The 15,986-nt window shown below is 45.6% G+C and overlaps 1 protein-coding gene across 1 annotated transcript in view; it reads left to right on the forward strand.

The window, feature by feature from the left end:
* Positions 1-15,986, forward strand: part of TANC2 (tetratricopeptide repeat, ankyrin repeat and coiled-coil containing 2) — a 221,631-nt gene that overhangs the window by 114,804 nt on the left and 90,841 nt on the right. The window contains 1 exon segment of the mRNA XM_035903288.1: positions 7-92. Within this exon segment, the coding sequence (XP_035759181.1) occupies positions 7-92 (86 nt within the window).

Here is a 15,986-nt window from a genome sequence, read left to right on the forward strand (position 1 = left end):
CGTCAGCACCAGCGTCACCGCCAAGGACTGCACCTACGGCGCCGTCACCAGCCCCACCTCCACGCTGGAGAGCAGAGACAGCGGTATCATAGGTGAGTGCTGTCACCCTCCTCCTCCTCCTCGACCTGCTGCGAAGCCAGGTCGTCATCGACTGTGTTGGTCTGGCGACCTTTATTTTTATCGTCTACATGCATTTGCTATTTAATGGGATGGTTTTGCATTACTCAAGTTAACACTGCAGTGACCGAGGTGGTTTGCACCCCTCCATCTTCCATCGTCATAGGTAGAACTACATAGAAAATTGGAGTGGGTGAGGCTGATGAGTAAATTATTTGATGCAAAGTTTTGGAACTTGTTTAAATGGTGAAAGAGGAAGAGTTTTCTCTTTCTTTCTTCTACTTTTGCATCCTATCTTCACCTTTTTGCTTCTTGCAATCTTTCTTCCCGACACATTTTTGCCTCCTTTAATTCTAGTGAGCTGGCTGGGGTTTTTCTACCAAGTTTTTCTTTTCTTCTGCATCCTCTCCCTCAGCCGCTCTCCATGCCCATCTACAAACGTGGCGATGCTAATTTAGAGAGATGCAAGCTTCTTGGTCCGATAAGGGAGATGGGTTGGTCTCGGTGCCAGGCAGTGCCGCTCTCCATGCCCATCTACAAATGTGGCGATGCTAATTTAGAGAGACGCAAGCTTCTTGGTCCAATAAGGGAGATGGGTTGGTCTCGGTGCCAGGCAGCGGCTGTTATTTGGGGCTGCCGTCCCCACAACTACCCCAAGTAATTTGAGGCATCTGTTTTTTCAGCACTTTCCTTCCCTTAATGCCATTTAGTCCATAGCCGCTGTTCTTTGATGTCGGAGGAAAGAGGATGGATGATGGCATCACATTCGTAGTTCAAATACTGTTGGATTATATTGCTATAAATATAAAAGACTAATTACCTTCTGTGCCCCATGACTGTCACTGCCACCTTATCGGTGGCTCTGTGCCTCAGAAATGACTGCTTCTCTTAAGCTCAGCCTTGGGCAGGAGCAGGATTAAATTAACACAAATTTCAGTGAATTTCTGTAGCTGCTGCAGCCCATTTTTCATTCGAGTGATCTGTAGGTTGCAAGTGTAAAGTAACTTGAGAAAATAACACGCGCGGATTAATTTCTGTTCGATAACCGTAAAGGCACAATGGGAGAAAAGTAATGTCTGTGTCACATCAGGCAGGATGGTCCTCGCTTGGTTGTCCTTGCCACATGTTTTATATTGAGTATTTCTCCAGCTAAGAAAATTTTACTTTGCCAACAGTTTATATAGTGCTTAAAACAAAAAAAAAAAAAAAAAAAAAAAAAAAAAAAAAAAAAAAAAAAAAAAAAAAAAAAAAAAAAAAAAAAAAAAAAAGAAGGGAAGGTTGATGGCGTAGGGAGGTTAGTTGTACTAGTGATTAATATTTTGTGTGGCTGATGAGGAAATCTGGGCTTCGTTCAGCCCCTGTATGCCACGGCAACCTTTGTAGCACTTCTGCATGATCTTAAAATGCAAATACACAGGCTATTCTGAGCTGCGTAGCGAAGTAGGTTAATGAATTCTGGGAGAAGTCATTGCCGTATCACCCTCCCTTGGTTCTCTGCTCACGATGTCCCACACTCAGAGCCTCACTCGGTCCAACAGCAGCCCCTTGAAGCCTGGTTGGGCTTGGAGGATCACGGTGAGTGAAGGTGGACGCTTGATTCCAGCTGGGTCTTGCCTCGCAGCAGAGCTGTGAATTAAGCCTAAGACTTGAGCGAAGCCTGAAGCAGAGCAGCAGAATCAGCAAAAAAGTGGTGTTGTGCTTTTACAAGTGGTTCTTACCCTTAATGAGGTTTGTCAGTGCATGCCATGCTGTTGTGCTGGGCTCGTCCAGCCCTCGTGGTGGGTTGGCAGGTGCCAACCTGAAGGCAATGAATCCATAGGTTGCCGCAGTTTGGTTTCATCTGGAGTTTCTTGTCCTTGTGAAAGCCAGGAGGGCCTTTGTGGCACACCCGTGTCAGAGAAGCATCACCATGATTGCAATTCCTGACGCAATGAGGCATGGAAGCTCTTTGCTCAGACTTTCTACCCTATCCCTTTTTCTGTAGGTCTATAGTAATTAATTGTTAAGTCTGAAACATTTTTCTTTTTTCCTCCTCACGAGGAAGATTCTCTCTTAGAGGTTCTTCTGTCGAGAATGTGGATTTTCCCATGGAAACTTTGGAAAATAAAAGAAGGTGGCTTATCCCAAGGCTATGTTAATGTATCCCAGATGGAAAAGTCGTGCAAAACCACGTTGGTGTGGAGTAGGGGAAGCACTTTTCAAGGCTTTCAAAAAGCAAGGCTTTCCTCTGCTAGTGTTCACACTCGAAGGAAAACAAGAGCCTCTTTCTCCCCTTCTTTCCTCCCCCCTCTTACCTTGACAATAACATTTTCAACACCTTCTTATTCTGGCATTTGATAGAAGCTGGGCAGCTGTAACAAATTGTGGGGAAAATGGTCTTCTCCAGTCATACTTTCCAGCAACGAAAAAAATGAGGAGGTTTTCCACTCAGTCTGTTTTTCTGTACCTCCGCTGTCTTCCGCAAGTGTAAGGTCAGCTTGAGCAAGGGCAGGCTGTTTCCCCGCGGGAGACGGATGCGCACTTTGGTCATTACCCTCCCGTTGGGAAGGGAATTGGGTGTGCGATGGTTTTGAAAGGTGCTCTCTGCATGACAGCAATTCCCTTGAATTATTTTCACTACAGAACAGAGCAGACAAATTGTCCGCGAGTAGGAAGCAAAGCCCACCTCGCGCTTTGCTCTCCCCTTTCGGAACACATCAGCTCCTTTGTTTCTGGAGGGTCGGGGATCAGGTTTCCCTTTTGGTCGCGTTCCTCGATTATTGGATACAGATCTTGTACGTGTATCCCTTGCTCGTGTTTCTTCTCTACAAGGATGGCTGTAATGACATGGCTTTGGTCTGAGCAGCTTCACGTGGCACCTCAAAGGTGTAAATCTCTCCCAAGATTTCCTTGTAAAAACTACTTCAGGGTTTTGTGCCATTTTTACGTGTGGAAAAAGAGTGAATATTTCCCTAGGTATTTTATGTTTCCTGAGTCATGGTCCCTCCTGCTCCTCCCAAATAAGTGATTTAAACTCTTAGCTCGTTAGCTCCAACAAAGTGTATTGTTATAATAGGCAGCTCCAATATATTTCTTATCCCTCTTGATAAAAGTTATGGTTTGGGGAAGATGTCTTGATCTTTGCCACCGATCAGTCCAGAGCTGCAACGAGCATCGCCTCCAAATCTCGCAATCATTAATTGCCACCAAATCTCTTCTTTTAAAAAGACAGAGGCTTTAACGTGTGTCCCAGAAAGTTAACGTGCTATTTGTAAAATATTAGAGAATTAGCAAAGGACAAAAAACAGTTAATCAAGGTAGGAAGTCGATCTTTTCGCCATTATGCATAATTGCTTCTCTCCTTGTGTTTTTGCTTAGCATAAAATGCTTTTGTAGATGTTAAGCTCATTTTACACATCGATATTGCTAGACACAGCGTTAATTTGCCAACGTTAAATCAGAGCGTGGCTCTTCAGACTCCAAAGGAACTGCGTTAGGCGCGTAACTATCCACTAGGGTGTATGGAGTGGGCATTTTGGTGTTCTAATCCCGATGTAAGGACCAAATTTTAAGCAGTCAGGTTTTCTCTGATGACTTGTCCTCTTGGAGTTATTCCTGTCCATTTGTATGTCACCTCTTATATAATTTCAATTATTAGGGAACAAGCATGTCGTATCTCTAATCTGCACAGCACGGGGACTATTGCGTGCTTGCTGATGACTTTAATAAATGCATCGCTTGGGTTAGAACAGGCTTATGGTGAAATTCTAGATCCTCTACAGTAAGGGGAAGTTCAGGCTACTTAAATGGAAAGGGTAACAAAAGATGTTGCAAGGTCCAGATCTTCAAATTCAGACGCTCTTATTTGTAAAAGAAAAAAAATGAGGAAGGGGGGAGGAGGAGAGAGGAGGTCAGCCAAGAGGAGAGATAGGAGCAAGTCAGCCCTTTCTCCCGAAACCCACTAAATCCTTTTTGTATAAAACAGAATGGCTGGTGAAAATCCTGACCTGACTTTAACCTCTGAATAGCTTCCAGGAATTTTTTTGGCTCTCACTGTGTAAAAGCAGCCAACTGTTAATGTTCAAAATCTGCTACTGAAAAGAAAACTGGTCAAAGAATCCCGTGCTGCTACGGGGGAACTTTGCACTTCGCATCCCCACAGAAGGGGATGTAAAGTTTTGCTGCTTGAATGCAGCAGAACGTAAGAAAATCCGCAGCGATCTTAGCAAGCCTGCAGAATGAGACAGAAAACATTCCTTGCCAGTATGTAAAGCTTACCCAAGTGCTGGTGATGTTTCTGCCATTTAGCAGCAGTCTCCCCAGGGCATTAGAAGAACGGCTGTTTTCTGTGTTGAATCTTAGAATCACAGAATCATTGAGGTTGGAAAAGCCCCTTAAGATCACCAAGCCCAAACGTTCCCCTACCCCTGCCATCCCACCACTAAACCCTGGCCCTAAGCACCTCGTCTGCCCAGCTTTTAAATCCCCCTAGGGATGGGGACTCGACCCCTTCCCAGGGCAGCCCCTTCCAGAGCTTGAAATTCCCACATTGCTTCAAGGTGCAGAAGCACCAGAGCTGCCTGCTCAGAAAGACCTGAACCATTCTGCCTTAAGTTTTCAAGTTCAGCCATGAACAGAATTTCCAACTGGGAAATTTTCAGCCCAAATGATTAAATCATGGAATCATCTTCCCATAGAAGCACTGTAATTTACCCCGATACAAGATGGGGCCACGCTTTTCCTTAACGTAGTCCCATGATGATCCACGCTGTGTTCTCTGCTGAATCGTGAGGTGCATTGAGCAGGGGAGTGGGTACGGTGTTAAAGCAGCTTCAAGGGAAGCCAGTGAGCTGTGCAAACCCTCCTGCACCGCTGCCACGGGGGATGCAGATAGGTCTAATACCACATGGGCCAGTTGCCTTCACTTAAATTTTGTGGATTTTTACAATGAAGAACAACATGTAAAGGACCACTGTCCCCCCCCCGCAGGTCCCTGGCCTGTGGCTTTTTTCACATTCTTTTTTTTTGCTGTTTTTTACCCTGACTCCCGAGCTTTTATCAAGTTGCAGCTTTCTACAGATTTATGTGTTCCTGGGTTAAAAATAGGGTTGTTAATAAATTCATCTCGAGTGCGTGCTAAGCAGAATAGATGCTGCTGACAATAAACCAAGATGGATTTGTTTGCAAGTTTAACTGCTTGGAGAAGGGAACAAAGAGCAGCTCAAAAGGCACATCGAGATAAATTTAACTCAGGTTAAATATTTTTGTGATCTTACAGCTAAAGCATTTGAATTCTGACATTCTCATCAGTATTATGAAATGCTCCGTTAATAATGAATAAGATTTCTAAGAATTACAGATCTTTTTTTAAACGGAGCCAGCTTCCATTTGGGCTCATTCCCCGAAGGAGGAGCTCCCTGAAGAAGGTCTGATCTTGAGGAATAATGAGGTTTTGTTCACCAACGCATCTGCGTATTGCAGGTGATGGGGCTGCCAGCCCAGGGGGTGCAAAGGGAGGCTGTTTATCATCAGCTCCCGAGCAAAATTAGTGGGGGTCACAGAGTCCCAACCACATGAAATACAGAAGGACAGCATCTCTGGATCCTGATGCAGTTCTTTTTCCGTTTCATTAAAAGAACGACTTAAGCAGAAAGCAAACGCACGCCTGCACGTGTGACAAGATGCATGGTCAGCGTCATGGTGAGAAACCATGGTGTCACTGGTGAAAATCCTGACCTGACTTTAACCTCTGAATAGCTTCCAGGAATTTTTTTGGCTCTCACTGTGTAAAAGCAGCCAACTGTTAATGTTCAAAATCTGCTACTGAAAAGAAAACTGGTCAAAGAATCCCGTGCTGCTACGGGGGAACTTTGCACTTCGCATCCCCACAGAAGGGGATGTAAAGTTTTGCTGCTTGAATGCAGCAGAACGTAAGAAAATCCGCAGCGATCTTAGCAAGCCTGCAGAATGAGACAGAAAACATTCCTTGCCAGTATGTAAAGCTTACCCAAGTGCTGGTGATGTTTCTGCCATTTAGCAGCAGTCTCCCCAGGGCATTAGAAGAACGGCTGTTTTCTGTGTTGAATCTTAGAATCACAGAATCATTGAGGTTGGAAAAGCCCCTTAAGATCACCAAGCCCAAACGTTCCCCTACCCCTGCCATCCCACCACTAAACCCTGGCCCTAAGCACCTCGTCTGCCCAGCTTTTAAATCCCCCTAGGGATGGGGACTCGACCCCTTCCCAGGGCAGCCCCTTCCAGAGCTTGAAATTCCCACATTGCTTCAAGGTGCAGAAGCACCAGAGCTGCCTGCTCAGAAAGACCTGAACCATTCTGCCTTAAGTTTTCAAGTTCAGCCATGAACAGAATTTCCAACTGGGAAATTTTCAGCCCAAATGATTAAATCATGGAATCATCTTCCCGTAGAAGCGCTGTAATTTACCCTGATACAAGATGGGGCCACGCTTTTCCTTAACGTAGTCCCATGATGATCCACGCTGTGTTCTCTGCTGAATCGTGAGGTGCATTGAGCAGGGGAGTGGGTACGGTGTTAAAGCAGCTTCAAGGGAAGCCAGTGAGCTGTGCAAACCCTCCTGCACCGCTGCCACGGGGGATGCAGATAGGTCTAATACCACATGGGCCAGTTGCCTTCACTTAAATTTTGTGGATTTTTACAATGAAGAACAACATGTAAAGGACCACTGTCCCCCCCCCGCAGGTCCCTGGCCTGTGGCTTTTTTCACATTCTTTTTTTTTGCTGTTTTTTACCCTGACTCCCGAGCTTTTATCAAGTTGCAGCTTTCTACAGATTTATGTGTTCCTGGGTTAAAAATAGGGTTGTTAATAAATTCATCTCGAGTGCGTGCTAAGCAGAATAGATGCTGCTGACAATAAACCAAGATGGATTTGTTTGCAAGTTTAACTGCTTGGAGAAGGGAACAAAGAGCAGCTCAAAAGGCACATCGAGATAAATTTAACTCAGGTTAAATATTTTTGTGATCTTACAGCTAAAGCATTTGAATTCTGACATTCTCATCAGTATTATGAAATGCTCCGTTAATAATGAATAAGATTTCTAAGAATTACAGATCTTTTTTTAAACGGAGCCAGCTTCCATTTGGGCTCATTCCCCGAAGGAGGAGCTCCCTGAAGAAGGTCTGATCTTGAGGAATAATGAGGTTTTGTTCACCAACGCATCTGCGTATTGCAGGTGATGGGGCTGCCAGCCAAGGGGGTGCAAAGGGAGGCTGTTTATCATCAGCTCCCGAGCAAAATTAGTGGGGGTCACAGAGTCCCAACCACATGAAATACAGAAGGACAGCATCTCTGGATCCTGATGCAGTTCTTTTTCCGTTTCATTAAAAGAACGACTTAAGCAGAAAGCAAACGCACGCCTGCACGTGTGACAAGATGCATGGTCAGCGTCATGGTGAGAAACCATGGTGTCACGGTGCACCGGTTCTGCCTCGAGTGGCATCAAGGGTTGGATTCGACACCAAAATCTGGCTCTTAAATACTGGATAGATAACAGGTCAGCTACAGGTGTGTGCTATGTTACTGGGGGAAAAAAAAAAGGAGAAGGAGGAGTGTTCAAAGCTGAAGGAGGTGGCACAGAACAGATGTTCTACTCAAAGTGTGAAATTGGCTGCGGTTTATGGTCCAGCCTGGTAGACGGAAAAAAAAAAAAAAAAATTGGGTGAAAAATTGAAAGAAAGAATAAACTGAAAAGACAGATCAGAAGACAGCTAGAGGAAAAATCACTGTTGTTAACTCCCATGGTGTTATTTTGGATGCTGTGATAAGGGACTTCTCTTCAGTGTTTTAGCTGTTGATGGCATGAGATTAGATGGGACTCTCAGCTTTTATTTTAAGAGTAGCAAGATTTTAACCTTCACAGTTAAGAAAAGCTTCACAATGATCCAAGCTTGCTCCAAAAGTTAATGCCAAGTATACAAATAACTTCTCTCCCCTTGTGCAGCCCCCCACCCCCTAATGCCTCCTTTCGGCTTTCTTGTTTAAATCTTGTAATTTTAAAACCAGTTGCAAGACTGTGGTGGACTTAAAAAAAAGAAGAAAAATTGTCCTTGGTGATGCTAAAAAGGAGGGGGACCGGGAAAGGCGAACTGATGTTGATGCGAGAGGCAAAATTAAAAGATCCAGGATGGTGAAAGGTGGACAACAGAGAGGGCACCGAATCAAGAAGGTGATGGGAGTTGATGGAGGGCTAAAGGGATGTGTCTGTATGCAGGACCTGTGTTTCTTCTTGTGAAATTTTAAGAGCCCCACTGTTAAAATCCCGTGGTTACCTGTAGCTGACCCACGGAGCGAGGTGCGTTGGTTTGTAGAGGGGAAGCACAGCGTAGGGGGACAGGTTGGGCGAGGAGGAGAGCGTGCGGCTTACGGCTGCTCCTGCAGCTCGGTGAGCCCTTGTCTGGGATTTTAGTGCATCGCTGTCGCAGAGATGTTACTCCAGATGTGCACGCATGGTTTTGTAAGAGTAATATGTTTAAATAATAGTGCTTAGGAGCACGTGGGGGGGTTATTTTTTGATGCTTTGGTAAATCAGCCATCAAGATTGCTGTATTATATTTGGAACCTTTGTAACAGATTTCTTTAACATTTACAATAGTGGACTGTGCTTAAAAACATTCCTTACCTTGCTTCTGCAAGTGATGAACTGAAGTTTATATGAACTAAAGCTTTGCTGATCCCTTCTGTCTCCCAAGCAGGGTATTTGCGGTGAGTTGTGCTCGGATCGTGGGAGTCTCTCGCTCCGTTGTAACGCTGTTTTACCCAGGCTTTACCTCTCTAGTCTGAGTAGCATGCAGGTACGAGCCCTTCGAGGCATTCATACCATTCTTCATCCCGCTTGTCAGCCCGGGCAGCAGGGAATTCAGATTTAGAACAGGACGAATATAGGGTCAGCGTGATGCTACTGTCAAGGTATTTTTCATTATGTTTGAAGACCTTTTGTGCGCTCACCGTGATTTACAGTACCTTGAGGCTTGACACAGAAATGCGTTTACCTATTTAATCTCTGTCTTTTTACAGGATTGTTTATATGAATTAAGCCAGTGATCCCCCGCCCCATCTGAGACCAATATTGTAGGAGAAGTTAAGCATACAAAGAGCGGTGGGGATTTTGACCTCGAGCCTTGACTTAAGGGTTTGGGCTTGGGGTTTTTTTTGCGTGGCGAAGCCTTAAACTTGCTAGCTGTTGGTGTCCAGCAGAGAATAATGTTATTCTAAAAGCACCAAGTGCTCCAGGGGCTGTTGGGGCACGGGTTGCGTGTGGCTGCCCAAGGCTGCTGCCTTCCCTGGGGAAAGGTACGGGCTTATTCTTTCTGCCTGCCAAATTTTTCTGTTTGGCAGCCAAGCTCCCTGGAGCGCTCTGGGACGACATGGCTATATTTAGGTGTATCCCTCTTCGGCTGACTTTAGGAAGTCTTATGTAGATCAGGGTAACAAATTTATTTTCCTCCTTGCCAGCTCGTACCTGTTAGCTAGGACGTCTCCGATGCGATAAGGCAGGTCATGTTTTAGGATGGTACTGGAGACGTGTGAACCGAGGTTAACTTGTGGAGTTTGCACGAGCGTTTTTAGTCCCTAAGTGCAACGTATGAAGCTCACTGCTTTGCTGAAGTCATTTCTTTAAAGCAACAAAATCCCTGTTTCCCACTTGAGACACTATAAATCTGTACATATAATTGATGTTACAGCTGTTGGTCATCATAAAGTGGTAACTATAGAAAACTGCTTTCTCCTCCGGTTCCATCTGAAAGGTGAACATAAAGGTTGACGTTTTCCAGGCATGATCTCTGCCTCGAGGAGAATTGGATGGGATGGTAAAAATCCCCTCGCGTGTTTGACTCGAGACAAGTAAAGTTGAAAGCCTCTTGCTCCAGGGCATCGGCCAGCTTGCAACGAAATGAGAAATAATATTTGCTGTCCTGTAAATACATGAAACTCTCTGAGAAGTGTAGCACTGGCTGCAGTGACATCTGCGGTGCTGTCTTGGATGAACTGACAGGAGGCTGTAGTGAGGTGAGGGTCGGCCTCTTCTCCTGGGTAACGGGCTTTGGGACGAGGGGAAATGGTCTGAAGTTGTGCCAGGGCAGGGTTAGGTTGGACATTGGGAACAATTTCTTCCCCTCAAGGGCTGTCAGACTCCAGGGAAGGGGTTGAGTCCCCACCCCTGGGGGTATTTAAAAGCCGGGCAGACGAGGTGCTTAGGGCCAGGGTTTAGTGGTGGGATGGCAGGGTTAGGGGAACGGTTGGGCTGTGGGGGAGCTTAAAGGGCTTTTTCAACCTAAATGATTCTGTGATTCTATGATTCTATAACTACTGCTTTGATACAGTTCTGTTGGGTTTTTTTCCCAAAGAAATAAAAATACTTTAAACCATGCTACTTGCAAAAATTCTAATGAAAGTGCTTCACCGAGGGGAAACGAGCCAAGTTTGAAAATGAAAGCTTGACGTAGGCAAGTCCTCTGCCAAGGAAAATGCAGGTGTAAATCTTGAATACTAAAAGCAGGGTAGGATTGTAAAATGACTCCAGCATCTCTGGAGTGCATCCCCTTCTGGCATCAAAGTCCATGTGTCTTCAAAGACACCCGGGCTGCGCTGCTCAAAGCTGATGCGGGTGGTGCTGTTACAGAGGGCTGTGCTGAAATCTTGTGGAAAGAGGTACGGCAAATCCTCGGAGAAAGCTGCGGAGGGGATTGCAAAGGGGCACCACACTGCCTGCATCCTCTTATTCAAGGACCTTTCCGTGTTATTATTCATTCATGTGTTTTACAGCGCTCAGATGTTTTAGATGCCTCAAATTTTGCCTGTGTTCATATTAAATAGTGTGAGGCTGTGTGCCAGCTGAGGCTGGAGATACATATGTATATATATAAAAATATATATATACACACACATCTATATATACATGTGGTCTTACTTTAGTGCTTTACTTCAGAGAACCTCAGATGTTTCTGCACGGCTGTCAGGTTTCGCATGTTCGGCCTGTGACTTGCATGGCTGCCCCCGTCTTACTCCGTCCCCTGCAATAATCCTCTCCCTGCCTCCACGAGCCAGCGACGTCTCTTCTGCTTCCGACAGCCGCTGCCACGCATCGTGGTCTGTGTGATCGCAGCCCACCGGCTCCGATGGAGCAGGGCCCAGGCATTGCAATGTTCTGCTTTTTTTTTTCCCCACCAGGGTTGTTCTTTCTGGCTGGATCCAGCAATGAAAAGAGCCTCCTGTAAATGCATGTTCTCTCGCGGCCCCTCTGCAGCCCTTCTCGCATCCCGGCGTGCTCCCGGCGTGGCACCCCCAGCTTAACGTGTCCCATCACGTAACCTCATGTGCTGGGTATCGTCTTGTTAGAGACTCGGGATTGAAAGATCTGCCTCTTGGCAGATGGCTTAAAGCAAAAATTCCTGCTCTTTGATGGATCTGAGGTCATCAGTTTATCTTTCTCAAATGTGGAGTGGGCTGTCTGTTAAAAGGTTGCGTTGTTTTGAGCTTTTGCTTGACTAGGTATCCTTCGGTTTAAAATTCATAGAATTAGAAAATGGTTTGGGTTGCGAGGGACCTTTAAAGATCATCTTGTTTCAACCCCCCTGCCGTGGGCAGGGATATCTTTTACTCGATCAAGCTGCTCAAAGCCCCATCCAACCTGACCTTGAACACTTCCAATGATGGGGCGTCCACAGCTTCTCTGGGCAACCTGTGTCTCACCACCCTCATGGTAAAAAAACTCATGGGACCCATAAGAAGTTTTCTGGCAGTGCTTGAAGGACCATTCGTTTCTTTTTGAAACCTTGTATAAAGTGTTAATTCTGTTGCCTCCATCAGTGTGACAATTCCATTGTCATCTTCCAGTTCCCAGTGGCAGGGATGCTGTAAGCCCCCTCGGGAAAGGGGGCTCCCCTTCTCCCGAGGCTGTGACACCCCTCATCCTGCAAACCCCTGAGCGCATCCTGTGAGCTGAGATGTTACCAGCGATGAGAGCCCCAGACCCCGGCTTTCTCGCCTGTGGGTTAAGCTGAGTCCATGAGTGCTCCTGTAGCTCCTTTTAGCACTGACACAATTTCAACAACGTCATGTATAATTGGGGTCTGTTGGGACTTTCCATCATTGGAACGACCTTTCCGCAGGCCGTTGGCTGGGTTAGCCGCAGTCATAGTTATGAATTACAGAGATCTCAAAGGATGAGGACAAAATACTTGTTCTGTGGTTTAGATGCTCAGTCTAATCAAAGTAGTAGTATCAGAAGGAATCTCAGCTTGAGAGTCATTTTTTAGTATAATCTGATACTCCGATGCTCTCCTCCTTAATTCTGTGTATTCAAAATCTGCTTGACGATGGAGGTATGGACAGCGATGTCGTCGTGTTAGTTTGTAGCTCCTTTTGCCCACTTCAGTCGGCTTCTCTGCATCTGGATTAAGGCCCAGAATATTTTTAACATGTAGATGTCATTTAGACATATTAATGATGCAACAGGAGTCCTGTTGTGACTGTGAGTAGGATTCATCCCGAGGGTGGATGAATTCCTCATGCAACCCTCTAAAGAGATTATTGCTGTAAAGCACAGTTAATCCCCCGCAGGGTCCAACACAGGAGATGATGGGGCGATGTACTCACACACCGGAACCATATGAGCACAGATCCTGTCCTAGAATACCCTCTGCAGCTCTGGCAAGTTTAATGCCATATGAATACGGCAAACTTGCAGAAATAATGTTATTTTGCAGATTGCCTTCTGGTTGAGGGTGTTCATGGGCTTGATCCTATCGGGGCCTGGCATGAAGTTCTCTCTACCCAAGAAGTCTTGGCGCTTTCTTTGTATAACGACCACGACCAACTTTTTTACACCTGAGTATCACCCGGCAGCAACCTTGGTTGGTGCAGAAAATGTGAATTTTCTGAAATGAGATGGTGCTTTCTCAAATTTCGATGGCGAAGCCGTAATTCCTGAGCAGCTCTCTGGGTCACACCGTTGGTAAGCCTTAGCTCCCCAGAAGACATGCTCTGCGCGTCGGCTCATGTTGCTGGCTTGTAGCAAGCCTTAACGCTTTTGTCTTTTAAATAAAGTCAAGATCAGTTTGGTTGAAAATAGCTCATAGAAAAGATTAAGTCCACCGAGCAATCGCTTCCAGCCCATGTAGCAGTACTTGTATCATCCAGGGTTGTTCAGAAGGTAAATTAATCCACAGGGAATAATCCTAAATACCTGATTCAGTGAAGAGTTTGCACATAAAACAGCTTTAGTGTAAAACAGTGAAAATTATGTTTAAAATGAACACAAATTGACAATTAGGAAAGGGACCAGCAGGATTTATTAGCACTTTTTTGTTGTTGTTGTTGCTGCATTTAGAGAAAACTTACTTTGACAGTTACTTTGTTTCTCCTCAGTTTGAGGTATTGGAAGATGATGGAGAGATTTAAAAGCCGGGCAGACAAGGTGCTTAGGCCAGGGTTTAGTGGTGGGATGGCAGGGTTAGGGGAATGGTTGGGCTTGGGGATCTGGAAGGGCTTTTCCAACCTAAAAGGTTCTGTGATTCTGTGACTGATTTCAGCTGCTGATGCGTTTCTACAAAGATCAATTAGACATACACTGACATAGGTTTTTAAAAATAATGGATTTAAATGGATCAATGGATTATTATTTTTTTTTAATATAGGCACCGTAATATGCCTAGCACTGCAGACCCAGACTATGAATGGAGATATTCTAGGAGCCAGTTTAAAACCTATTTCCCTCTATTAAACAATTTGAGGGAGCAAGAGGAATCTGTGAACATCTGTTTCTTGTTTATATCTTATTTTCCTACACTAAAGTGTAAATGTTTTTACCTGACAGCAAACCTATGCTTAAATCATAGAGTCACAGAATCCTAGAATGTTTTGGGTTGGAAGGGACCCCCAGAGGTCACCCAGCCCAACCCCCCTGCAGGAGCAGGGACACCTTTAACCAGATCAGGCTGCTCACAGCCCCGTCCAACCTGGCCTGGAATGGTCCCAGGGATGGGGCCTCCACCCCCTCTCTGGGCAACCCCTGCTAGGGTTTCACTGCCCTAAATGCCAGCAAGCAAATGGTGGTTCTTAGCAGTAGCACGTCTTGGTTTTAAATTCCAAAATACGTCACAAACACCTGAATTTTGGAACACTTTATGAGATCTGAAGATACTGATCCTACTGCATAGACAAGAAACCCTCTACCAAGGAATAAAATGATAGAAGTAGAGGTTGAAGCTGCGTGGAGTTTGTTGGGATGGGTAAAGAACAGGCACAGTAACAATTAACAGGACTTGGTTTTGTTTAATGATGATTTTGTGACTTTTGATGCAAGCAGTTAATTCTGGTCCCTACTGTAATGTCATTTAGCATGTGCAATTAAACCAGATTAGTCCTTGGACATTGAAGTTCATGCGCTGGGGATAGAGCCCAGCATCTGCAGTGTACCTTGGTAAGGAGAGCTGTCCAGAGCCCCTGACTTTACGTGTCATCCCTTTCCTCTTCTCTCATGTCTATATGGGTATTTCTGAGAACTTAAATCAAACGCCTAATGTTAGGCAGTGAAATTATTCCTGTACTCAACATGTAAACAACTGTCTAAACCACGTAGCATTCTGCTTCGGGATGCATTTAGAAAAACAAACAAAATAACCCTTACGGTGCAATGAAACGGCATCCTCCTTCAGGTGCTCTTTGTCTGGAAATGCTTTTCTAGGCTGCTTACTTGTAAAACTTGGCATAGACAAAGCTTTAGCCCAAAAGCATGTGAGGCTTCAGAGTAATTTACTGTTTGCATTTATCAAGCTGACCGTGAAGCAGCAGGGTGCCCTTGTTGCCAAGAAGGCCAATGGTATCTTGGGGTGCATTAAGAGGAGCATGGCCAGCAGGGAGAGGGAGGTTCTTCTCCCCCTCTGCTCTGCCCCGGTGAGACCCCATCTGGAGCACTGCGTCCAGTTCTGGGCTCCCCAGTTCAAGAAAGATGAGGAACTCCTGGAGAGAGTCCAGAGGAGGGCTGCAAAGGTGATGAGGGGACTGGAGCATCTCCCCTACGAGGAAAGGCTGAGGGAGCTGGGCTTGTTCAGCCTGGAGAAGAGAAGGCTGAGAGGGGATCTCATCAACACGTACCAATATCTCTTAAGAGGTTCCAGTTGAACGTGAGGAAGAACTTCTTGACTTGGAGGGTGACCGAGCCCTGGCCCAGGCTGCCCAGGGGGGCTGTGGAGTCTCCTTCTCTGGAGATATTCAACCCCCGCCTGGATGCTGTCCTGTGCCCCCTGCTCTGGGTGAGCCTGCTTGAGCAGGGGGGTGGGACTGGGTGACCTCCTGAGGGCCCTTCCAACCCCTGCCAGTCTGGGATTCTGTGATCAATATTAAAAATAACATGGTGCTGTTCGTTAGTGAGGCAGCCTCTCCCTTGGTTCAGGAATGGACTTTGGGGAAGGCCGGAGGCTGCCCTGAGCAGATGTGGCCACGTGCTTTGTGTTGCAGACCAGGAGCGGTAGATCCCCGTGGTGGTGTCCAGGGACAGATGGTGCAGAAATTAGCAGAGAATTTAGAGTGGGAAAGGTATTTACCACGGCTGAGTGAAAATGACAGATTTTGGTGGATTTAGCATCTAGATCTACAAGCACAGGGCATGTCTGGGGCCTCAGAATATTCAGGGTTGAGTTGAATTTCAGGGTTTTGAATAGCAGTGGAAATGTGATTGGGGCGATGAGAGGACAGTGAGCTCTGGTTTATGAGCTCTTTTTTTTTTTGGTCCTTTATTTTTCCTTCCTTTTTTTTTTTTTCCCTCCTTTTTTTCTCTCTTTATTTCCCCCTCCTCTTTTTTCTCCTTTTTTGCTCCTTTTTTTTCTCCTGTTTCTCCTTTTTTTCTCTTCCCC

This window comes from Egretta garzetta, unplaced genomic scaffold (genome assembly GCF_000687185.1).
Source record: "Egretta garzetta isolate BGI_Z169 unplaced genomic scaffold, ASM68718v1 scaffold100, whole genome shotgun sequence".
Classification (NCBI taxonomy): Eukaryota; Metazoa; Chordata; class Aves; order Pelecaniformes; family Ardeidae; genus Egretta; species Egretta garzetta.